The 26,018-nt window shown below is 40.5% G+C and overlaps 1 protein-coding gene across 4 annotated transcripts in view; it reads right to left on the bottom strand.

Annotated features, from left to right (window-relative positions):
* Positions 1-24,058, bottom strand: part of LOC133563529 (alpha-mannosidase 2C1-like) — a 54,431-nt gene extending 30,373 nt beyond the window's left edge. For 2 of the 4 annotated variants that reach the window (XR_009809061.1, XM_061917693.1), the window contains exons 1-21: positions 23,850-24,058; positions 16,151-16,276; positions 15,958-16,081; positions 15,808-15,878; positions 14,313-14,490; positions 14,047-14,236; positions 10,701-10,807; positions 10,497-10,607; positions 10,301-10,393; positions 10,115-10,231; positions 9,944-10,039; positions 9,710-9,855; positions 9,380-9,503; positions 9,173-9,294; positions 9,010-9,095; positions 7,683-7,826; positions 7,529-7,608; positions 7,215-7,309; positions 1,244-1,348; positions 995-1,151; positions 758-901 (exon numbers count right to left, since the gene is read on the bottom strand). Coding sequence is in view for 3 of the 4 variants with exons in the window: in XM_061917693.1 (XP_061773677.1) it covers positions 758-901; positions 995-1,151; positions 1,244-1,348; positions 7,215-7,309; positions 7,529-7,608; positions 7,683-7,826; positions 9,010-9,095; positions 9,173-9,294; positions 9,380-9,503; positions 9,710-9,855; positions 9,944-10,039; positions 10,115-10,231; positions 10,301-10,393; positions 10,497-10,607; positions 10,701-10,807; positions 14,047-14,236; positions 14,313-14,490; positions 15,808-15,878; positions 15,958-16,081; positions 16,151-16,276; positions 23,850-23,950 (2,517 nt within the window). In the remaining variant the exon portion in view is untranslated. Of the gene's footprint in view, positions 1-757; positions 902-994; positions 1,152-1,243; positions 1,349-7,214; positions 7,310-7,528; positions 7,609-7,682; positions 7,827-9,009; positions 9,096-9,172; positions 9,295-9,379; positions 9,504-9,709; positions 9,856-9,943; positions 10,040-10,114; positions 10,232-10,300; positions 10,394-10,496; positions 10,608-10,700; positions 10,808-14,046; positions 14,237-14,312; positions 14,491-15,807; positions 15,879-15,957; positions 16,082-16,150; positions 16,277-18,104; positions 18,307-23,832 lie in introns of those variants that run through there. The other 2 variants (XM_061917695.1, XM_061917694.1) reach the window with 2 other exon arrangements.
* Positions 24,059-26,018: the final 1,960 nt, after the last annotated feature.

Raw genomic sequence — 26,018 nt, 5'->3', positions numbered from 1 at the left:
TTACATATACTGTAATATTGTACATGGTAATTGTTATATACTGTATGTATGATTTGCGAGGGTGTGGCCTGCGGGCCTGCAGCGGAATGGGATGTGCCAGGACCGGCCTCGAAGACAGCGACAGGTGCATAAATGACCCAGGTGGGCCTTGTCATCTAATCTCCTGTCGCCCTGTATAAGCAGCAGCCAGGAGGAGAGAAGTTGTTGGAGCTGGGGGGGAGCTGGATTGAGAGCGAGAGCGTGACAGTCACGGACAAAAGACAATTGCTGGAAAGCAACCCGCTGAACTATACCAAATAAAACTGTATTGTAACCATGATCTGGGCTCTCATGTCGGTGATTGGTGGTCCGAAGAACCCCCTGGAGAGCAACCTCCACAAGTATAATATATCAATATATTTCATATACTGGACATATATTATGTAAATATTACATATATGTTATATTTTATTTTACTACTATGGTACACTTTTAGTCTATTTTTTCCTTTCCATCCTTACACTTTCCATCCTTTGTAACTGAGCTACTGTGTGGAACAATTTCCCTCGTGCATCATTAAAGTTTGTCTAAGTCTAAGTCCAAGTGATTTTGAAGATTCTTTTAACTTTCTGTTTTAATCTGTACAGCACTTTGGGGCAGTAGTCTGTTTTGTAAATGTGCTATAAAAATACATCTACCTTCACCTTGATTGCCCAACTACAAGCCTGTGCTGTTTCGCTCTAATTTGTTCCGTCACTGGCAAATGCAGTACACATACTTCAAATCTGGCCCAGTCCCACGATGTGTTCCTGTGTGTAGGTCTCTGCAGATGACCAAACTGAATCTCATACGTTGCGTTGGGACTGTGCACTTGCACTGGGAATTCAACCTTAAGAAACTTGTGTGACTCGGCCCAGTTCACCTGGCAACGGAGAAAGTTGGCATTTTCATTTAGCGCTACGCTGTCATCAAAAGAGTTGCGTTTGAATCAATTAAAAAGCAAAAAAGAGCATACCTGCGTGTTGAACTTAATGTAAGGACACATGGCGTCCATCACAATCTCCTGTGTGACTGTACTCTTGTCGCTGATCCTCAGCGTGAAGCTGACACTTCCTCTGAGTTCATGCGAAGAGAGCACATGAGCAGGCTGCACCACTTCCACCACAGGCCTCCTGTGGAAAGTCATTGAACCATCAAAACTACACAACAGTTGTTAAGACACAAAAAATGACGTAGAAATGGGTGTAATAGTCATAACTCAGACCTTGTCTGAAGATGGTAGTCCATAACATCCCATGCATCCCAGTACAGAGGTACGTCATCAAACATGACAAACTGGTTACCACAGCAGCCAACCGAAAGAGCTTCCCTGAAACCAACAGCATCAAGAGATTATATTTGTGCACTCCCTACAGTTTAATGTAGTTGAAGGGGACCTATAATGATTTTTATCTACATTTAAAAAAAACTTTTTTGTGGTGTAAAACATGAGTCTTCAAGGTTTTCTAGACCAAAGACCCCCAAACTGAGGAAGGTGAAGGGGGAACCACTTACTTATATACAGTGCCTTTTAAGTTACAACTTTATTCGAAAATGGAAAAATACATATATTTTTTGTTCACAATATTCTATGGACAATACCCCATACTGACAATGTAAAAAGTTATTTTTTAATTTTGCATATGTATTAAAACAACAACAAAAATAACAAACCACATCTACAAACACTGTTTCCATATGACTTGGGAAATTGATGGATGTAAATATAAACAGAATACAATGATTTGCAAATCCTTTACAACCCATATTCAATTGAATGCACTACAAAGACAACATAATTGATGTTCAAACTCATAAACTTTATTTTTAATTTTTTGCAAATAATAATTAACTTAGAATTTCATGGCTGCAACACATGCCAAAGTAGTTGGGATAGGGCATGTTCACCACTGTGTTACATCCCATTTTCTTTTAACAACACTCAAACGTTTGGGAACTGAGGAAACAATTGTTGAAGCTTTGAAAGTGGAATTCTTTCCCATTCTTGTTTTATGTAGAGCTTCAGTCCTTCAACAGTCCGGGGTCTCCGCTGTCGTATTTTACGCTTCATAATGCGCCACACATTTTCGATGGGAGACAGGTCTGGACTGCAGGCGGGCCAGGAAAGTACCCACACTCTTTTTTTCTGAAGCCACGCTGTTGTAACACATGCTGAATGTGGCTTTGCATTGTTTTGCTGATTTAAGCAGGGGCGTCCATGAAAAAGACGCCACTTAGATGGCAGCATATGTTGTTCCAAAACCTGTATGTACCTTTCAGTATTAATGGTGCCTTCACAGATGTGTAAGTTACCCATGCCTTGGTCACTAATGCACCCCCATACCATCTGTGATGGTATGGGGGTGCATGGGGGTGTGGGACAAAACTCATTTGTCCCACACCAACAGTCTGATTGGTTTGCTTCCCCTTTGGTTTGGATAACACGTTGTCGAATATTTCCCCCCAAAAATTGAAATGTGGCCTCGTCAGACCACAGAACACTTTTTCACTTTGTATCAGTCCATCTTAGATGATCTCGGGTCCAGAAAAGCCGGCGGCGTTTCTGGATGTTGTTGATAAATGGCTTTCGCTTTGCATAGTAGAGCTTTAACTTGCACTTACAGATGTAGCAACAAACTGTATTTAGTGACAGTGGTTTTCTGAAGTGTTCCTGAGCCCATGTGGTGATATCCTTTATAGATGTCGTTTATTGATACAGTGCCGTCTGAGGGATCGAAGGTCACAGTCATTCTGTCGGTTTCCGGCCATGCCGCTTACGTGGAGTGATTTCTCCAGATTCTCTGAACCTTTTGATGATGTTGTGGAGCGTAGATGTTGAAATCCCTAAATTTCTTGCAATTGCACTTTGAGAAACGTTGTTCTTAAACTGTTTGACTATTTGCTCACGCATTTGTGGACAAAGGGGTGTACCTCGCCCCATCCTTTCTTGTGAATTACTTAGCATTTCATGGTAGCTACTTTTATACCCAATCATGGCACCCACCTGTTCCCAATTAGCCTGCACACCTGTGGGATGTTACAAAAGAGTGTTTGATGAGCGTTCCTCAACGTTATCAGTATTTATTGCCACCTTTCTCAACTTCTTTGTCACGTGTTGCTGGCATCAAATTCTAAAGTTAATTATTATTTGCAAAAAAAAAGTTTATCAGTTTGAACATCAAATATTTTGTCTTTGTAGCATATTCAATTGAACATGGGTTGAAAATTATTTGCAAATCATTGTATTCCGTTTATATTTACATTTAACACAATTTCCCGACTCATATGGAAATGGGGTTTGTACATAAGTATTCAGAGGCTTTGCTCAATACTTTGTTGTTGCACTTTTGGCAGCAATTTCAGCCTCAAGTCTTTTTGAATACGACACCACAAGATTGGCACACATATCTTTGGGCAGCTTAGTCCATTTTCTTTGCAGCACCTCTCAAGCTCTGTCAGATTGGATGGAAAGAGTTGGTTTTCATCCAAGATGTCTCTGTACATTACTGGATTAATCTTAGTTTAGTCAGGGAGGTGACCAATAACCTGATATCACTTTGTCAGAGCTACAGTATTCCTCTGTCGAGAGAAGAGAACCTTCCAGAAGGACAACAATCTCTAGATGAAACATCCAATCAGGCCTGTATGGTAGAGTAGCTGTTTCGCAGTAAAAAGTTTGCCTAAATACACTTAAAAGACTCTCAGACCATGAGAAACAAAATAAAATGATCTGGTCTGATGAGACAAAAATTTAACTCTTTGGTGTGAAGGCCAGGCATCATGTTTGGAATAAACCAGGAACCACTCATCACCAGGCCAATACCATCCCTATAGTGAAGCAAAGTGATGGCAGCATCATGCTGTGGGGATGTTTCTTAGTGACAGGAACTGGGACACTCGTCAGAATAGAGGGAAAGATAAATACAGCAATGTATAGAGACATCACGGATGTGCCAAGTTTGTGGCATCTTGTTCAAAAAGACTTGAGGCTGTACTGTAATTGCTGCCAAAGGTGCATCAACCAAGTATTGAACAAATATAATAGATATATATTCAGCAAATAATACACATGTGATGTTTGTTTTTTATTTTTAATACACTTGCCATTTTAAAAAAACATTTCACATTGTAATTATGGGGTATTGTCTGTAGAATTATGATGACAAAAACGTATTTATTTAATTTTGGTATACAGCTGTAACATAAAACGTGGAAAAAGTGCTGTGAATACTTTCCGGATGCACTGTATCTTGTATAGAATTGTGTTTCAAATGAAATCGGTGCTTAAGGTACCTTGTTATTGAGCAACAGTAAGTTGGCAAAATAATATAGTTTAGCCTCGCTAATAGCTAGCTGGCAACTAGCACATTAATTGCTAGTTGGCAACTGGTGTGTTAATCACTAGTAGATGTATGGCGCGCTCATAACTAGCTGGCAACTATCGCACTAATTGCTATTTGACACCTGCTGCGCTAATCGTTAGCTAACAATTGGTAAGCTAATCACGCGCAGGCAACGAGAGCACTAATTGCTAGCTATCTTAAATGCTAACATGAATACAATAATATAATTATTTATTCATGGTTTTATTTTAAAACTGCAAGATACAGTGAGTCACTGCTATTTCTGAACTACACTACAGTGTGTTGGATCAATGTTAATGTGTATTGGAAGATATGTAAATTTGGGGAAAAATGGCATAGGGAATATAAAAAAAAATACTTTTAAAGTCATATCAACCAAAAATTTCACAACCTTCTTGCAGTCGTCGTGGACCCCCTGTTGAAGGTCTCTGGTCTAGATTTTTCTTCCAGACACTGTCAAAAATAAACTTCCTAAACATTATGTACGCCCCATTTACACTGCACACTAAATCAGATTTATTTTACCTTAAGTGACACAGATTAGATTTTTTTTTTCCAGTCTAAATGCTCCAAGGTGTTTCAAATCTGATATTTTCACATCAGATTTGGGCTACATTAGGAGGTATTTTAAATCCTATTTGGAAATCGATCTTTTCGGTGAGCCAAGTCTTCTTTCGTGGGGGCGAATCTCTAATCTATAGTTTGCAAATAATATGCACCATGTAATGTATTAATATATATTTTCATTCCAAAAAAAAATGATTGTTGAAGGACTGGAATTGACGCTGTGGCATATTTGTTTACATGTTACGTACGTTGCGTAAGTTGTTTACAAAAGTAAGTTAATAAATAAAGCTAATGTAGATCCACGCTGAGGTCTGCGCCTCCTCCACTTAACAGCCACAAAAAGATTAGAACCCTCCTAAATATATTACTCTATACATCCATTTATTCATAATAATAATTTATTTTATTTTCACGTCAAAAAAACCCTCATTTTTAAGGTCTGGCGCCCATATCTCAGGTGGCGACTTGTATTTTTTTTGTATTAGTAGTAGGGAATTACTTGTTCATTTACGGAATCCGGTCAACTTCCTTTGTTTTCAATTTATTGAACAGCATGCAAGTGACGTCGAAGCTAGATTGATGCCACATTGGTGTCTGCGCGCGTTTATGATATTGATCACATTTTACTTGAAATGTAAACAGTCAGCTGGAAAAATTTGATTTAAAAAAAATACAATTTGGCCACTTTGGCCTGCAGTGTAAACGCAGTCATAGATTCAACCCGGCGCAACATTAGGTACCCTTGCACACTCTCCAAAGGATTCAGACTCGGTGTTAAAAAAGCTGATTTTAGCAGCATTTATTTCACTGCATGTTGCATGTTTTGTTATTTTGCGCATGCCAAGATTATATAAAATTAATACTTTATCCTTCCTTTTTCTGTATTTCCCCATAGTCTGTAACAGAGGCGGAGCTCAGCCACCTACAGTTGAGAGCTTAACTTAACTTAAACCTGAGGTTTGCTCCCTGCCTCTTACCATCCAAATTGCTGCCGTTGTGTCCTTCACCCCTGCCCCCAGTTCCACTCACACTGGTGAATGAATGAATGGTGGTCGGAGGGGCCATAGGCGTGAACTGGCAGCCACGCTTCCGTCAGTCTACCCCAGGGCAGCTGTGGCTACGCAAGTAGCTTACCACCACCTGGTGTGAATGAATGATGGGTTCTCATTTCTTTGAGAAGCGCATTGAGTGTCTAGAAAAGCGCTATATAAATCTATCCACCCATCCATTGGGGTCACGGAGACTGCTGGAGGCTATCTCAGCTGCTTTTGAGCGGAAGGCGGTTACACCCTGGACAAGTCACCACCTCATCGCAGGGCCAACACACATAGACAACATTCACACTCACATTCACACACTAGGGCCAATTTAGTGTTGCCAATCAACCTATCCCCAGGTGCATGTCTTTGGAGGTGGAAGGAAGCCGGAGTACCCAGAGGGAACCCACGCAGTCACAGGGAGAACTCCACACAGAAAGATCCCGAGCCTGGGATTGAACTCAGGACTACTCAGGACCTTCGTATTGTGAGGCACAGGCGCTAACCGCTGTGTCGCCGTGCTGCCCTTTAAATGAATCTAATCCATTATTAATAAGTGCTTCTACTTTGTTGTGACGTTACGACACATTCAGATTGCAAAACCAAGCGGACAGGCACATCCAAAACTTTGTGAACGTTCACACCAAAATGCATGGACCTTATGTTTGGTTCAACGCTTTGGTATTATTGTATTGTATTGTATATTGTAACAAAGTTTATAAGTCAGGAAAAGACAAAATTCATTAAATGAGGGATTCATTACCCAACAGCATTTCTGCCGATAAAAATTACATACAGTACAGGCCAAAAGTTTAAACACACCTTCTCATTCATTGTGTTATCTTTATTTTCAAGAGGTAGTCACCTGAAATGGTTTTAACTTCCCAGATGTGCTTGAAGTTCATCGAAAGAATGCCAAGAGTGTGCAAAGGAGTAATCAGAACCAAGGGTGGCTACTTTTAAGAAACTAGAATATAAAACATGTTTTCAGTTATTTCACCATTTTTTGTGAAGTACATAACTCCACATGTGTTCATTCATAGTTTTGATGCCTTCAGTGACAATCTACAATGTAAATAATCATGAAAATAAAGAAAACACATTGAATAAGATGTGTCCAAACTTTTGGCCTGTACTGTATGCCTCTACCTAATATCAAAATAGTGTTTTCTTAACATTAGGTTTAAGTTATTTTATTTTAATCAGCTTCACTTAGTAACTGGAGTACCTGTTTGCAGATATCAAATGCAGTGATGCCATTGTGCCATCTTTTTTCACAACAGTGCGTATGATGCCGTTTTCCATGAGGACACTGCCGTCCTCCTGTAATAGAGAATAAATTATTTGAGTATATTCTCCAAAAAAGAAAAGACTTGAGAAACATTTTGACAAATTTGAAAAAAGATTGGTAGAAAATTGTGAGGGTTTTAGACCTTTTTGAATCAAATATTCACAACTCTACTTGGTCTTTGTTTGAGAACACTTTTAGAGATAACACTGGACAATATATGTGGATATAATGGACACATGGGTTCAATGTACCTGAACAGTAACACAAACTGCAGTCGCAGGCTTTGTTTCTTGAATTAAATTCACACCAATACTGGGAACTCGCACCAGAGCTGTAGTGGAACAGATAAAAAAAAGGGCAGTGGACATGGAATAGCTGGAAAATCTACTACAGTAACAAACCTACCAAACTCATTGCTGGGGCCATCCTGAATCTGAATGACTTCAAGGCGCTCCCAGGACAGAGAGTTGAATACACTTGTGGCATCGCCCTTTGACACCAGAGCACTAAGGCTATCTTGCAGGAGTGCGGCACCACTCCTACGAATATCTACGACACAAAATGAAGAATGTCCGTATTTCTGGGAAAATAACAACATATCTTTATAAAGTAGCCTCTTCTTTAAACGCTGTGCCATCATTATTTGTCTGGTGAGTCATTCACTTAAACAAACGCCTTGTGTGTCTCCCTTGCGTGTGAAAGCTGTGAGTAGCCATGTTTCTATCAAGCTGTACAGATCAGTCATCAAAGGTGAGTAAATAGTGGGACATCTTAACACCAGGAAGCGTCTATAGATGGAGATAAACTCAAGGAAAAACAACTTCAGTGAGTGAGGACATTGTCTGTAAACAGGAAAAACAAATGCCTCCGTTTTTACATGTTTTTAATAAACAGCCCGTTTGTGGCCAAAACCTTGGGTTTGGTTTTTAAAAAAGATGGTGCTTTGTTCTTTTGAAAAGTAATTTTTTTTTGTAAAAAACAACAACAAGACAAACACTATTAATACATATTACTAACATTACCCATTTTCAAAGTGAAAACTTGATGCGTAACTCCCCTTAAATAAACACCTGGTACCGGTTGGTCGAGTAAATTAACAGTACATCTAAGAAGGACAGCTCCAGACAGGAGAAATTGATCAGGTGGGCCGGTTCTATGATTGGAATAAAACTGGACTCACTGGTGACGGTGGCAGAGAGAGGACTGTGGAAAAACTAGTGAGCATCCTGGATGATGCCAGTCACCCTCTGCATAGCGTTATCAGTAGCCAGAGGATCCTGTTCAGTGCTTGACTGCTTCATCCAAAGTGCAGGACTAAGACTAAAAAACTCATTTGTCCCACACGTCATTAGACAGTACAACTCCTCTCTGGGACGGGGGGCAGGGGGTACTAGGATGACAGGGGATGCAAAACAATAACAGTGTAATACGTTTTCATAACATGGTCACTACTGCCTAGTTTCTATTGTTATATTATCATTTTACTGTAATATTTGTATTCCCATTGTTGCTTTTTATCTTTATTCTTATTGTAATATTTTTCTATTTGTTTCCATTTATACCCCATTATTTACTTTTTAAATTGATCTCAACTCTGTACACTGCTGCTGGAATTTTAATTTTCCTGAAGGAACTCTCCTGAAGGAATCAATAAAGTACTATCTATCTATTACACGCTATTTAGGGAAACATGGCAGGTTTGCTATGAATGAAAGTTTTAAAAAATATATACCTTCATAATATCTCAATGCATCCTCTACAACCATCTCAATACAGCTGCCTGGGATTACATCATGGAACTGGTTTAGTAGCAGAAGCCTGCAAGATAATTTTAAGCATTCATCTTTGACATTGCGAAACACAAAAGCCACCAAGCTTAACAACTGAACTCTGACCTCCAGAGTTCTCTCAGCCTCCCTACAGGATACTGAAAATGTGTGTCCTGACACAGTGCCAAGCTGCTGGCTATCTCAATGTCATGCAGGAGTGTCTCACACTGGCGGTTTCCCCGCTTGATCTAAAAATCAGAAGATCTACATTAGTATTGTGAAAAAAAAAGTGATGTTTCTTAAACATGTTTTATTATTGAAGTCGGCATCAACCTGTGCCTGTGTGGTGTACGTGCCGTTGTGCAACTCGAGAAACAGCTCCCCTGCCCAAGTGCACAGCAGATGTGAGTCGGCCCAAAGCTCAGAGAAAAATGAGTCAGGAGAGGACATTCGAATCCTAAAACAGACAAGTAGTGTTACTAGTATAAACACATTAAACAAAGCAATAATGACGACATCAGTTGAAGTGAATCACTTCCTTTTGCATTAAAGCAGCATGAGTGTGGTTAAAAAAACAAGCGAAATTCGCATTTGACTGGTGACTAGTTAATTTTTGAAAGGGTTTGGGCTTCAATTGGTGACATGCAGTAAAAAGGAACTGACTTAGGAAGGCCATCTGTGTCCTGGACCCGCTTCAGTCTGTCCAGCATCAACTGCGTAGGACCACCACCCCCGTCACCAAAGCCAAACAACATGACACTGTGGTTTGCCCTGCCCTTGTCTTTGTTTTGCTTTACAGTTTTTACAAGCTGTGGATAGAACACAAACAGAATGTAAGCTTGGGGAAGTTTGTAAACAGTTTCTTCTTAGACTAAACAATTCAATATCAACACTCACGTCTTCAACCTTGCCTTTTGTCTCATAGGAATTTCCAGGTGGGAAGTGAGTCAAGACCTTGGAGCCGTCGAGGCCTTCCCAAAAAAATGTGTTATGCTTGAAGAAAGACATTTTTAAAACATGTTTTAGGTTGCACTTTCTATTTTAAACAATCCCCAAACCTTTACTTACAGGGAAGGTGTTCACGAGGTTCCAACTTAGTTTCTGTGTTAAGAAATTGGAAATTCCGCAGCCCTGCATTATCTGAGGGAGTTGGGCCGAGTATCCAAAGGTATCTGGAAGCCAGAACTAAACAAAACTGAGAAAAGTAATACAAACAAACGTTTGCATCAAACTTTGAAGATGTTATCTACCTACTTCTTTACACCTCATCCCAAACTCTTGCTCAAAAAAAAGCTGGCCCTCCAGGAACTGCCTGACCATGGACTCTCCCGAGGGTAGATTACCATCCTGACAGACAAGACACATGAGCAAATAATTTGCTGCACAGAAATACCAAACATCGCAATAAGATGAATGATATGTTGTTTTTTTGTACATATCAGGCTTTTACCATTTCCACCCACGTCCCTCCGACTGGAATGAACCGGCCAGCCTTAATGTATTGCTGAATCTCTGAAAAGAGTCCTGGGTACCAGCACTTGACCCACTCAAACTGTTGGGCCTGGGTAGACAGGAAATGGGTTTGAAATATAAATAATTCCTTGGATTGGCAGGTAGTATTTGTATTGAACACTGCCTTTGCTAAGGAACTGACTTGAGAACATGTAAACACAAAATCCGGATTCTTTTTCATGAGATGGATCACCGTCACCCAACTCCTGGCACACTTACGAATAGTTTCTTCATAAGGCCACAGCCAAGCTAGATGAAACACACAAAAACAACAATAGGCATAACATTAAACATAAACCAACACAATATAGTGCTACAAGATATGTGTATGTTTGATATGTGGGTTTATAATGGCCAACTTCAGGGATGTGAACACCCATTGAAGAAAAACAAGAACATTTCTATTAGCTGCCACGCAAATCCCCAATTATTATTTTTTTAAATCAGAACTGCATTTCCTGTAATTGGGGGCATTTCTACACCATATTTTACCTCTAAATTTATTATCATCTTTATCTTTTTCATATTTAAAATAGTTCATTAAAGCTGATACATATTGCCGGTAAAAAAAAATTCAGAAAATACACAAAAAGACAAATAATGTTAACTGTTCATCTTTATTTTGCAGTTCAAGTTTGAGTTCACATCGATTATAAATATAAAATTAACATGCATAGGCTATTTCATGAAATTATTATCACTTTACTGAGTATTGTTTGTTTTCTGAATGTGAACCAGTTCCCTGTGCTTCGATCCAGTAACATTATCCTCGAGTGCTATTATTTATATTCTTGCGGCAAATCTTACATTTCGCAAAGCCAGGTTTATCGATCTTGTCAAACACAAGTTGACTTGTATTTTATTAACAGTTTTTTTTTCCAGACAAGACCGGCGGCAGGGATTTTTAACTCCCGCATCCATTTTCGTAACATCAGACTTCCAGTTAACTTTTAATAAAATGATAAATGGGTTGTACTTGTATCACGCTTTTCTACCTTCAAGGTACTCAAAGCGCTTTGACACTACTTCCACATTTACCCATTCACACACACATTCACACACTGATGGAGGGAGTTGCCATGCAAGGCGCCAACCAGCACCCATCAGGAGCAAGGGTGAAGTGTCTCGCTCAGGACACAATGGAGGTGACGAGATGGTACTAGGTGGGGCTTGAACAAGGGACCCTCGGGTTGCGCACGGCCACTCTTCCACTGCGCCACGCGTCCACTTTTGCCACGTTCATCCTCTGAGCTTACTACCAAAGCACATATTTTAGTGATAAGGACAAACACTACTCAAGTCTGTCTGCCCGTCATCACCATCAATCATCAAAACAAGAAAAGCGGATACCTGCGGTGGCCGAGAAAGGTCACAACAAATGTGACCGCTACAAGAAAATATCATAAACCCAAAAACAACAACTTTGAGCTACAGTACGACTGCAAAAGCCACAAGAAATACAAATGCCACAACACAACAATGTAAATCAGCAACACAACTTTAAGCCCCAAAGGATCCAACAGACAAAACGTAAGTTTCCCTGATGGACCAACTTCCTAAGGGTGGAAGTTGAAAACTGTGTAATTAACATATTATATTCGCCATGGTCGTCTTATTACGTTTAGCTCGCAACCTTGCTAGCTTCTAGCTTACTTGTATCTTAAACCTTCCTGGGCATGGAGGTCGTTGCGAAAATTAATGTTTAAAAATGCACATTTTCGCGGAAATGTTTCATGCTTGCAAAATATAGACTCACACTGGTAAAACTTGTTTTCCTTGATATGATTAATAATGTCTAATTAAAACAAATGTGTAATGTGAACTTGTTTTCTCTGAAAACCTCATGTTTTAAATGTTGCCCTTTATCCAAAATCCTTTTGTTACACCAGAACATACATCTTTCTCTTTTATGCAAGTTCTGCTTGAAAAACTTCTAGTACGAGTCAGTTAACAATGCAAAGCAAATGGGATTCATCTACTCCGCCTATAAAGCGCTCTAAAAACATCCAAACACTGCCAACAACGCTTTATTTACAGTACATAAATAGACATTTTACAAAGTCTGCCCTTAGGGTTAGCAAACACAGAAGCTACTTACTATCTTAACTAGAGGTATTGTTGAAGGAAGTGGCGTTTGTTGCTATGTACTATGATTGTTTAAGGCGCAAAGTTCACAAGCCAGCATCTGTGATGGTATGGGGGTGTATTAGTGCCCAAGGCATGGTAACTTACACATCTGTGAATGCACTATTAATGCTGAAAGGTCCATACAGGTTTTGGAGCAACATACTGTATGTTGCCATCCAAGCAACGTTATCATGGACACCCCTGCTTATTTCAGCAAGACGATGTCAAGCCACGTGTTACAACAGCATGGTTTCATAGTGAAAGAGTGCAGGTACTAGACTGGCCTGCCTGTAGTGCAGACCTGTCTCCCATTTAAAATGTGTTGCGCAAATGGCACAACACAGACTGTTGAACAACCTAAGCTGTACATCGAGCAAGAATGGGAAAGAATTCCACCTGAAAAGCTTAAAAAAATTGGTCTCCTCAGTTCCCAAACAATTACTGAGTGTTGTTAAAAGGAAAGGCCATGTAACACAGTGGTGCAATTCTCCTGTGCCAACTTTTTTGCAATGTGTTGCTGCCATTAAATTCTAAGTTAATGATTTGAAAAAAAAAAACATTTGTTTCTCAGTTCGAACATTAAATATCTCGTCTTTGCAGTCTATTCAATTGAATATATGTTGAAAATGATTTTCAAATAATTGTATTTTGGGGATAGGTTGATTGGCAACACTAAATTGGCCCTAGTGTGTGAATGTGAGTGTGAATGTTGTCTGTCTATCTGTGTTGGCCTGTGATGAGGTGGCGACTTGTCCAGGGTGTACACCGCCTTCCGCCTGAATGCAGCTGAGATAGGCTCCAGCACCACCCGTGACGCCAGTTGGGACAAGCGGTAGAAAATGGATGGATGGATGTATTCTGTTTTTCTTTACGAATTATACAACATGCCAACTTCACTGGTTTTGGGTTTTGTACATTTTATCATTAATGTACCTGTTACTCATAACATACAGTACTTACTGCATAAGTTTTTGGATGTTTTTAAAATGCATTGTTAAATGCTTTGTACTAGCAGTTTTTCCCACTATTTAGAATGCACAAAAAAGGGAAAGCCATGGGTTCTTGTCTCACATAGGAATTATGGATGATGGGCAAAATAAAAAGTGCTGTTTTACTTGCAAGCAAGAAGCATGAGAATACTGTTACGAAGGTCAACTGATTAGATACTAGGTTTGACTAAAATGATATATATTTGCGACCTTTCATTCCAGATACTTAATTGAGCAGTGCAATCAGGATAGAGCTGTGGAGTGGAGGAATTCTTAATCGTTTTAGGTAGCACACCTTCAAATACTAAGTATGTCTCAGCGTATTTTAAGTTTGGGGTCAATCGGTACTCTATTGTGATAAAAATGTGAGACCTGAGTCAATGTGGCAGTGGCCCATGGCGTGGACAGTGTGCTGGCTTTGTCCGTTATGTTGGCTAAAAAAATTCTGAGCCAAACTCCGTGCTCCAGAGAAAGAGCTGGGATCAGTGGGGTCGCTCAAGTTCACCATCTCATTGACGGTGAACAGAGCCTGGTAGCTTCGCTGCTCGCCTTCGCCAAGTTCCTACAATGGAAAAGAGAACAACCAAGAAGAGGTCACCTTTTTCTTTTTAAAGGCAGATTGTTTTCCGGTACTGTACCTTGACAATGTCAATGAGCATCTCAAAATCAGTCATCAGCTCCCTGACTTCCCGGTTGAAGGTCACAAGCTCTGCTTTTTGCACAGAAAACTTCCTGTTTGGGTCTGGAGGTGCGATCATTGACCCGTTACCGGCTCCAAAGAGTCCATTACAGGCCATTTCCACATAGATGGTAACACTAAAAGAATACAAGGCGCCACAGATATAGACAATCACACACAAATGTGGACAATTTACAATCGTCAATTAATCTAACATGCATGTTTTAGAACTACAGAATGAAACCCAGGAGATCATCCAAAGTCCACACAAAGGTTCCAACCAAGACAGATTCAAACTTAGAATTCCCTTGCTGTGAGGCAGACCAATATACACAAGCACCACTTTTTTTACCATACACAACCATCCATCCATTATCTACCGCCTTTTCCCTTTTGGGGTCGCGGGGGGTGCTGGCGCCTATCTCAGCTACAATCGGGCGGAAGGCGGGGTACACCCTGGACAAGTCGCCACCTCCTCACAGATACACAGACAACATTCACACTCACATTCACACACTAGGGCCAATTTAGTGTTGCCAATCAACCTATCCCCAGGTGCATGTATTTGGAGGTGGGAGGGGCCTATCCCCAGGTGCATGTCTTTGGAGGTGGGAGGGGCCTATCCCCAGGTGCATGTCTTCGGAAGTGGGAGGAAGCCGGAGTACCCGGAGGGAACCCACGCATTCACGGGGAGAACATGCAAACTCCACACAGAAAGATCCCGAGCCTGGGATTGAACCCAAGACTGCAGGACCTTCGTATTGTGAGGCAGACGCACTAAACCCTCTGCCACCGTGAAGCCATACATAACCATATCATCCTCAATAATTACAAATATTAAAACCAATCATGATAATCAGAGGTTATTACTCTATTGACTAATTTAAATTAACTTTAAGTGTCATATATTGGACACAAATGCAATTTTATGGTCAAAATACCACCCATAACCCTTTGTAAAGTGTTTTACTTAAGAGCAAATAATTTATTTGCTCAACATTTGCAAACCGTGCCACCGTTCAGGTAACGATCTGCGGTTAAAATAAAGAAGCAGTGCGGACAAATTCAATTGTGTGAATAATCTGTGCATATAAAGGATCAATGCAATCATTTTTTGTGATTATTCACAAGTCCATCCATCCATCCATTTTCTACCGCTTATTCCCTTTCGGGGTCGCGGGGGGCGCTGGCGCCTATCTCAGCTACAATCGGGCGGAAGGCGGGGTACACCCTGGACAAGTCGCCACCTCATCGCAGGGCCAACACAGATAGACAGACAACATTCACACTCACATTCACACACTAGGGACCATTTAGTGTTGCCAATCAACCTATTCACAAGTTAACTTGTTAATTTTGACAGCCATATTAAGTAAATATATACTATGTATAATAATATACATTTAAATATTTTGCGTGAACAACATGAACAAGCAGGAGCACTGGTGACAGACTTGTGCGGTTCTTCGTCTGTGAGGCAGTCAGACAAAATGTAACTTGTCTTTTCACCTTCTTTAGTCAAACCCTGGATAAATCAAGACAGGAAATTCATCTTAAAGTGTTTGAATAACAAATGTAAATGAAAAACAACATGGTTTCTTTACTTGAACTGCTTGTCCATCCCTCCAAACCATCGCCTCTCCATCACTTTCCCACAGAACATGAACCTCTTTACCTCTCCAGCATTCTGGAATATTCAGGGTTGCTTTAAACCAACAAGTCCACCACCTAAAATAAACGTATGTGTTAATAAAAAAACACACCAGTTTTTAGAACAAGGGTGACAAAAATACTTACGTCGGTCCAAAGGTATCGCCTACATTGTAAGGTGTAAAACTCTGTGTTTGAGCTTCCATCAATGTTATCCGTTTAGGAGACATAAATTGGCTGAGGGATTCCAGTGGGTAAGATTCTCCATACAGCCTTTATGAAAAGATAAAACCTTACTGTTTTTATGTATAGTTAATGCAAGAAGCATCACAGCGAAGCAAAGCAAAACATTTGTAATGGTTTATTCTGAGAGGAATATCCTAGATCAGGGGTGTGCAAAATGTTTTAAGCAAGGGCCACTTACATAAAAATTGAAGGGGCTACGTTTATACATTTTGTACAGTAAAGTTACTATGACCGATACAGTGTAGGTCAATTAATATATGCTAAACCAGTGGTTCAACCTTTTTTCAGTGATGTACCACCTGTGAATATTTTTTTAATTCAAGTACCCCCTAATCAGAGCAAAGCATTTTTGGTTGAAAAAAAGAGATAAAGAAGTAAAATACAGCACTATGTCATTAGTTTCTGATTTATTCTATTGCTCATTTGCAGTGGTCTTTTTTTAACTATTTGAAAAAAATAGATTTAAAAATAACTAAAAACTTGTTGAAAAATAAACAAGTGATTTAATTATAAATAAAGATTTCTCCACATAGAAGTAATCATCAACTTAAAGTGCCCCCTTTGGGGATTGTAATAGAGATCCAGAGATATAGTCATCATTGTCACCGACGTCCCACTGGGTGTGAGTTTTCCTTGCCCTTATGTGGGCCTACCGAGGATGTCGTTGTGGTTTGTGTTGTGGTTTGTGCAGCCCTTTGAGACACTAGTGATTTAGGGCTATATAAATAACCATTGATTGATTGATTGATTGATTGAGATCCATCTGGATTCATGAACCTGGGGATAGGCCCCTCCCACCTCCAAAGACATGCACCTGGGGATAGGTTGATTGGCAACACTAAATGGTCCCTAGTGTGTGAATGTGAGTGTGAATGTTGTCTGTCTATCTGTGTTGGCCCTGCAATGAGGTGGCGACTTGTCCAGGGTGTACCCCGCCTTCCGCCCGATTGGAGCTGAGATAGGCGCCAGCGACCCCAAAACTGAATAAGCGGTAGAAAATTGATGGATGGATGGATATTTCCAGAGCTAAAGGATAAAAAAAAACATGTTTACGACCCTCTAAATATGTTTTTGATATTATAAGAGTCCTATAGGGCAGTGGTTCTCAACCTTTTTTCAGTGATGTACCCCCTGTGAAATTTTTTTTAATTCAAGTACCCCCTAATCAGAGCAAAGCATTTTTGGTTGAAAAAAAGAGATAAAGAAGTAAAATACAGCACTATGTCATCAGTTTCTGATTTATTAAATTGTATAACAGTGCAAAGGATTGCTCATTTGTAGTGGTCTTTCTTGAACTATTTGGGGGAAAATAATGCAGATTTCTCCACATAGAAGTAATCATCAACTTAAAGTGCCCTCTTTGGGGATTGTAATAGAGATCCATCTGGATTCATCAACTTCATTCTAAACATTTCTTCACAAAAAAAGAAATCTTTAACATCAATATTTATGGAACATGTCCACAAAAAAATCTAGCTGTCAACACTGAATATTGCATTGTTGCATTTCTTTTCACAATTTATGAACTTACATTCATATTTTGTTGAAGTATTATTCAATAAATATGTATATAAAGGATTTTTGAATTGTTGCTATTTTTAGAATATTTGTAAAAAATCTCACGTACCCCTTGGCATACCTTCAAAGACCCCCAGGGGTACGCGTACCCCCATTTGAGAACCACTGTGCTAAACTACCTGAAAAAAAAACATCCACATCCATACCGATCTTTGTGTTACAGGATTTGAAGCAAATTAGTGTAAAATTTAACGCACTTCAGATATTTAATTTGTTGTTGTTTTTTTTACAAAAAATATTATTTCACAACTACAACCTTTTTGAGGTGTTAACTTACATATCTTGCAATCAAGATGGCGGCGCCCGGAAGGGCTGCGACATTGAGGAGCTCTTGCTCCTCTCCAAGGTTCTCATAGTCATCATTGTCACCGACGTCCCACTGGGTGTGAGTTTTCCTTGCCCTTATGTGGGCCTACCGAGGATGTCGTAGTGGTTTGTGTTGTGGTTTGTGCAGCCCTTTGAGACACTAGTGATTTAGGGCTATATAAGTAAACATTGATTCATTGACATGTTTATCCTGACAGGATGCAAGGAAATGATTTAAGACTATACAGCAAAGGAGTCAAATTTAAGGCCCGGGGGCCAGATCATTTTGAATGGAAATAATATGCATCAATAAAGTACTTTATCTTTCTTTTTCTAGTTTGACAGAAAAAAAAGACATGTACTGCATGCAGTTATATATCTTTTAAACTGTATCTATCCAATAATGAAACAGAAATTATATTATCATACATTCAAAACATTTTTGGGGGCTACACATACATAAATATCTACTAAACATCCATCCATCCATTTTCTACCGCTTGTCCCTTTCGGGGTTGCAGAGGTTGCCGGAGCCTATCTCAGCTGCATTTGGGCAGAAGGTGGCATACACCCTTGACAAGTCACCACCTCATCACAGGGCCAACACAAATAGACAGACAACATTCACACTCACATTCCAATTTAGTGTTGCCAATCAACCTATCCCCAGGTGCATGTCTTTGGAGGTGTGAGGAAGCCGGAGTACCCGGAGGGAACCCACGCAGTCATGGGGACAACTTGCAAACTTTTGGTGGTAGCAGGGGGAGTGTATATTGTAGCGTCTTGGAAGAATTAGCGCTGCAAGGGATTGTAGGTATTTGTTTTGCTGTGTTTATATTGTGTTACGGTGTAGATGTTCTCCCCAAATGTGTTTGTCATTCTTGTTTGGTGTGGGTTCACAGTGTGACAAATAATGCAACGAAATGTTGTTCTTATTTGTACTGTAAATTTCAAATTTGAATGACAATAAAAATGAAGTCTAAGTTTAGTCTAATATTTGTAACAGTTTTAAAGTTGTTTATACAGCCCCCCTCAGTGTGACCTGAATGGCTGTTGATCAAGTATGCCTTGCATTCACTTATGTGTGTGTAAAAGCCGCATATAGAATGTGAGTGTGAATGTTGTCTGTCTATCTGTGTTGGCCCTGCGATGAGGTGGCGACTTGTCCAGGGTGTACCCCGCCTTCCGCCCGATTGTAGCTGAGATAGGCGCCAGCGCCCCCCGCGACCCCGAAAGGGAATAAGCGGTAGAAAATGGATGGATGGATTATGTGACTGGGCCGGCACGCTGTTTGTATGGAGGAGAAGCGGATGTCACGACAGGTAGTAGGGGACGCTAAAGGCAGTGCCTTGAAGGCATGCCCCCAATATTGTTATCAGGGTGGAAATTGGGAGAAATTCGGAATGGTTGCCCCAGGAGATATCCTGGAGGGGCACTAAAATTCGGGAGTCTCCCGGGAAAACCGGGAGGGTTGGCAAGTATGAATACACTGTGACCATTTTAATGTGAATTTTATGGTAAAATTTTGCCATTCTTTTGGACCGCAAAATCCACAGATTTTTTATTTTTTTAATAGTGTAGGTAAAATATACATAAAAGGCCTACTGAAAGCCACTACTAGCGACCACGTAGTCTGATAGTTTATATATCAATGATGAAATATTAACATTGCAACCCATGCCAATATGGCCGGTTTAGTTTACTAAATTACAATTTTAAATTTTCCGCGAGGTATCCTGTTGAAAACGTCGCGGAATGATGACGCGTGTAATAGCGGACATGTTCTCCCAGCACCGATCACGGCTAAATGTAGTCTGTTTTTATCGCATAATTATAAAGTATTCTGGACATCTGTGTTGCTGAATCTTTTGCAATTTGTTCAATTAATAATTGAGACTACAAAAAAAAAAAGATGTTGGTGGAAAGCGGTGTATTGCAGCCGGCTGTAGCAACACAAACACAGCCAATGTTTCTTTGTTTGTTGTGAAGATTTAATATGGAACAGAGCGGTCAAGCGAACATGGTTCTCTACCACATGTCAACCGGCAGGTTTTGGTGAGAAAATTGTGGTAACAAGTCGGCTCTTACCGTAAACATGAGCGGAGCTTGTGCCGTTCCTCCTTCAGCAGTCAAAGAGGCAGCTGTGACTTTCTTGGCTCCTCCATTGCTTCCCTCAGAGACACTGGCGGTCACCACACCCCTCCGACTTTCAGGTATGACTATATAATCTCACTAAAATACTAGTAACACAATAGGCGGATAAGAGATTTTCCGGAATTATCATAGTAAATGTGTCTAATATCTAAATCGCTCCCACTGCCCTAATCTTTTTTTTTCTAGTCCTTCACTCTCACTATCTTCATCCACAAATCTTTCATCCTCGCTCAAATTAATGGGGAAATTGTCACTTTCTCGGTATGTGAGGATGTGAGGAGCTCTACAACCAGTGACATCACACGCACATTGTCCGCTACTTCCGGTACAGGCAAGGCTTTTATATTAGCGACCAAAAGTTGCGAACTTTATCGTCGATGTTCTCTACTAAATCCTTTCAGCAAAAATATGGCAATATTGCGAAATGATCAAGTATGACACATAGAATGGACCTGCTTTCCCCGTTTGAATGAGAAAATCTCATTTCAGTAGGCCTTTAACTAATCAAATGCATAGGTGTGACAATATCATGCGGCTAATCCTTATGCATGTATGTTTCTTTTATTAAAAGCCTACTGAAATGAGATTTTCTTATTTAAACGGGGAAAGCAGGTCCATTCTGTGTGTCATACTTGATCATTTCGCAATATTGCCATATTTTTGCTGAAAGGATTTAGTAGAGAACATCCAAGATAAAGTTTGCAACTTTTGTTTGCTGAAAGAAAAGCCTTGCCTGTACCGGAAGTCGCAGACGATGACGTCACACGTGTGGGGGCTCCTCACATCTTCACATTGATTTTAATGGGAGCCTCCAACAAAAAGTTATTCGGACTGAGAAAACGACAATTTCCCCATTAATTTGAGCGAGGATGAAAGATTCCTGTTTGGGGATATTGATAGCGACGGACTAGAAAAAAAAAACAAAAAAAAACGAGATTGCATTGGGACGGATGCAGGTGTTTTTAGACTCATTTACTAGGATAATTCTGGGAAATCCCTCATCTTTCTATTGTGTTGTTAGTGTTTTAGTGAGTTTTACAGTACCTGATAGTCGGAGGTGTGTGTCCACGGGTGTGTTGACGCGCAGTGTCTCGGGGAAGTCGACGGCAGCTTTATGGGCGGCACAAGCGACTTTTTACCACAATTTTCTCGCCGAAACCTGCTGGTTGACATTCGGTCGGGATCCATGTTCGCTGTGATCCATAGTAAAGTTTCACCTCTGTGAATTTTAAACAAGGAATCACCGTGTGTTTGTGTGGCCAAAGGCTAAAGCTTCCCAACTCCATCTTTCTACTTTGACTTCTCCAATATTAATTGAACAAATTGCAAAGGATTCAGCAACACAGATCTCCAAAATACTGTGTAAATATGTGGTTAAAGCAGACGACTTTTAACTGTGTGTGTGTGTGTGTGCAGCACTCATACTTCCCAACAGCCCGTGACGTCAAGCGTACACGTCATCATTACGTGACGTTTTCAAGAAAAAACTCCCAGGAAATTTAAAATTGCAATTTAGAATGGCAAAATGTTACCATAAAATTCACATTAAAATGGTCACAGTCTATTCATACTTGCCAACCCTCCCGATTTTCCTGGGAGACTCCCGAATTTTAGTGACCCTCCAGGAAATCTCCTGGGGCAACCATTCCGAATTTCTCCCAATTTCCACCCTGATAGCAATATTGGGGGCATGCCTTCAAGGCACTGCCTTTAGCGTCCCCTACTACCTGTCGTGACATCCTCTTTTCCTCCATACAAACAGCGTGCCGGCCCAGTCACATAATATATGCGGCTTTTACACACACATAAGTGAATGCAAGGCATACTTGATCAACAGCCATTCAGGTCACACTGAGGGGGACTGTATAAACAACTTTAAAACTGTTACAAATATTAGACTAGACTTAGACTTCCTTTTTATTGTCATTCAAATTTGAACTTTACAGTACAATTAAGAACAACATTTCGTTGCATTATTTGTCACACTGTGAACCCACACCAAACAAGAATGACAAACACATTTGGGGAGAACATCTACACCGTAACACAACATAAACACAGCAAAACAAATACCTACAATCCCTTGCAGCACTAATTCTTCCAAGACGCTACAATATACACCCCCCCTGCTACCACCAAAAGTTTGCAAGTTGTCCCCATGACTGCGTGGGTTCCCTCCGGGTACTCCGGCTTCCTCACACCTCCAAAAACATGCGCCTGGGGATAGGTTGATTGGCAACACTAAATTGGAATGTGAGTGTGAATGTTGTCTGTCTATTTGTGTTGGCCCTGTGATGAGGCGGTGACTTGTCAAGGGTGTATGCCACCTTCTGCCCAAATGCAGCTGAGATAGGCTCCAGCAACCTCTGCAACCCCGAAAGGGACAAGCAGTAGAAAATGGATGGATGGATGTTTAGTAGATATTTATGTATGTGTAACCCCCAAAAATGTTTTGAATGTATGATAATATAATTTCTGTTTCATTATTGGATAGATACAGTTTAAAAGATATATAACTGCATGCAGTACATGTTGCAATGTTGATATTTCATCATTGATATATAAACTATCAGACTGCGTGATGGGTAGTAGTGGCTTTCAGTAGGCCTTTAATGTTACATTCGGCCCTCTGAAGGCAGTCAAAACTGCAACGTGGCCCTCAAAGAAAAGGAGTTCGACACCCCTGATATACAGTAAGACGCACAGGTTTTTGGCCATTTTGGTTGTCAAGTATTTATGATAATTTTCTTAGTCTGTGATGTTTTTATTTAACCCCGAAAGAGACAAGTGGTTGAAAATTCAAGGATGGAATGTGTTGTTACGAAGGTCCTGCAGTCCTGGGTTCAAATCCAGGCTCGGGATCTTTCTGTGTGGAGTTTGCATGTTCTCCCCGTGAATGCGTGGGTTCCCTCCAGGTACTCCGGCTTCCTCCCACCTCCAAAGACATGCACCTGGGGATAGGCCCCTCCCACCTCCAAAGACATGCACCTGGGGATAGGCCCCTCCCACCTCCAAAGACATGCACCTGGGGATAGGCCCCTCCCACCTCCAAAGACATGCACCTGGGGATAAGCCCCTCCCACCTCCAAAGACATGCACCTGGGGATAGGCCCCTCCCACCTCCAAAGACATGCACCTGGGGATAGGTTGATTGGCAACACTAAATGGTCCCTAGTGTGTGAATGTGAGTGTGAATGTTGTCTGTCTATCTGTGTTGGCCCTGCGATGAGGTGGCGACTTGTCCAGGGTGTACCCCGCCTTCCGCCCGATTGTAGCTGAGATAGGCGCCAGCGCCCCCCGCGACTCAGAAGGGAATAAGCTGTAGAAAATGGATGGATGGGATGGAATGTGTTGTGGGCCAAATAAAAAGGATCAGCAAATGGCCCCCGGGCCAAAGTTTGGACACCCCTGTCCTATATGTTTGAATGAATCAAATGTGGACTCGGTTTGAATAAGCTGATCATGTTATTAAATTGTGTTGGCAAGTAATGTCCAACCAACGATGCTCCACATGAGAGGCACAATTGTAAGATGAGAATAAAAACCTCAATAAGGTATATACCGTCCTCGCAGGTTGCAGTCTGTGAAGTAAACATCAGAAATAAACTTCTCAGCTCTCTCCAAAAGTGTCCGCCTGTTCTTCAACACAGGTTGGTGATACATAGCAAAAAAACAACTTTGGCAAATGTTTGCCGGTGCAAAAGTGAAAGATGAAGCTAGAAAAGACAACAATATTGATTCACTCCCCACCCGGAAGTAGAAATAGATAATGTCTTTATCTTCTTTTTTGGTTTAACGGCGGCTTGCATCCATCATTTGGTACATTGGCGCCCCCTGCAGTATTAGTCTTCTTTTGCTTTTTCTTCTTTGTGTTTTTTGGTGGTTGGCATCTAGCTTCATGGTGCGTTACCGCAATCTTCTGCTCAGGAGTGTAGGTCAGACAATAATTCACAATCTAAATCTCCAATTCACAAAATAATTGAAACAAACTTAAATAGATTAAATTACCTATGTAGCAGTTTAACCAGGCTCACCTGCCCTTTATTTGGACCCAGCTCTCCATATCCCCCAGTATCCATTAAATCTTATAATATAACCATGTGCTCTTAAACAAATCAAATACAGCCTTCACCTGTTTCCTATTCCTCGTGTTAAACACCCCAGCCATTGCTAATGACAAATCTGTTGATTTCCTCTTTAACAAAGATCTCTATCTCTTATATCAGGGGTGCCCATTACGTCGATCGCGAGCTACCAGTTGACCGCGGGGGGTGTGTCAGTCGATCTCCAGCCAGGCTTTTAAAAAAAATAGACCTAAAAATTAGTGATCATCAATCTTCACCAAGACGTCACTTAAATGACATTCACGGTACCGGAGGGTCTTGTGAGATGACGCTGGCTGCTGCAAGATCATTATTATGAAAATATGACCGAGAGGAAGGCGAGAAACACTTTTTATTTCAACAGACTCTCGCGCCGTACCTTCCGTCAAAACTCTAAAGGCCGACTGCACATTTCCTATCTTCACAATAAAAGCCCTGCTTCATGCTGCCTGCGCTAACTGAATACAGTGTCTCGGAAAACTGGCGTGCACAAGCGATCCCTCAGAAAGCTGGCGTGCACATCACTTGTGCACGCCAGCTTTCCGAGACTCTTATTTTGTTAGCGCAGGCAGCATGAAGCAGGGCTTTTATTGTGAAGATAGGAAATGTGCAGTCGGCCTTTAGAGTTTTGACGGAAGGGACGGCGCAAAAATCTGTTGAAATAAAAAGTGTTTCTCGCCTTCATCTCTGTCATTTTTTCATAATAATGAACTGGCAGCAGCCAGCGTCATCTCACAAGACCCTCGGGTGCCGTGAATGCCAATCAAGCAAGCTACGGAATTTGCCGCCAATGATTTTCTTGTAAAGTGTATGGAAGCTGGATGAATTAGATGCCAAAAACCAACCACTTCCATGTGGTATTGTACAGAAAGGACAACTTTTTTTCTCCTCCATTTGAAAATGTGGGCGTTATCATCATTACTGTCTGATTCCAATCAATGCAAGTCATCAGAATCAGGTAATACACCAACTTATATTCTGGTCTTTGTGAAAGAAATACATCTATATGTGTTACACATGTTTGTATTATCATTAAACACATTTAACTTGTTTACAAAAATGTCTCTTTCATAAATAGATAAATATAAATGATATATATAAATGAGGTAGATCCCCTCGAGTTGGTCAATTGAAAAGTAGCTTGCCTGCAGAAAAAGTGTGGGCACCCCTGTGTTATATGTACTAAACTAATTAGTACATGTTCAACAGACGTCCCTCACACCTTCTGTTTGTCCATTATTTTTAATGTTTTACTGACCTATCCTTGATCTTGATCAGCATACTTTTTCCCTCCTTATTGCACTTCCAACCCTTTCCATTTTAACACTTTGTATTTCGCATAAATGTCTTCTTTTGACTTCTCTAGCCCAGTGGTTCTTAACCTTTTTGCAGTGATGTACCCCCTGTGAACATTTTTTTAACTCAAGTACCCCCTAATCAGAGCAAAGCAATTTTGGTTGAAAAAAAGAAACAAGAAGTCAAATACAGCACTATGTCATCAGGTTCGTATTTATTAAATTGTATAACAGTGCAAAATATTGCTCATTTGTAGTGGTCTTTCATGAACTATTTGGAAAAAAAAGATATAAAAAGAACTAAAAACTTGTGGAAAATAAACAAGTGATTCA

Source organism: Nerophis ophidion, linkage group LG12, assembly GCF_033978795.1.
Source record: "Nerophis ophidion isolate RoL-2023_Sa linkage group LG12, RoL_Noph_v1.0, whole genome shotgun sequence".
Classification (NCBI taxonomy): Eukaryota; Metazoa; Chordata; class Actinopteri; order Syngnathiformes; family Syngnathidae; genus Nerophis; species Nerophis ophidion.
This window is presented reverse-complemented; position numbering and strand designations above follow the sequence as displayed.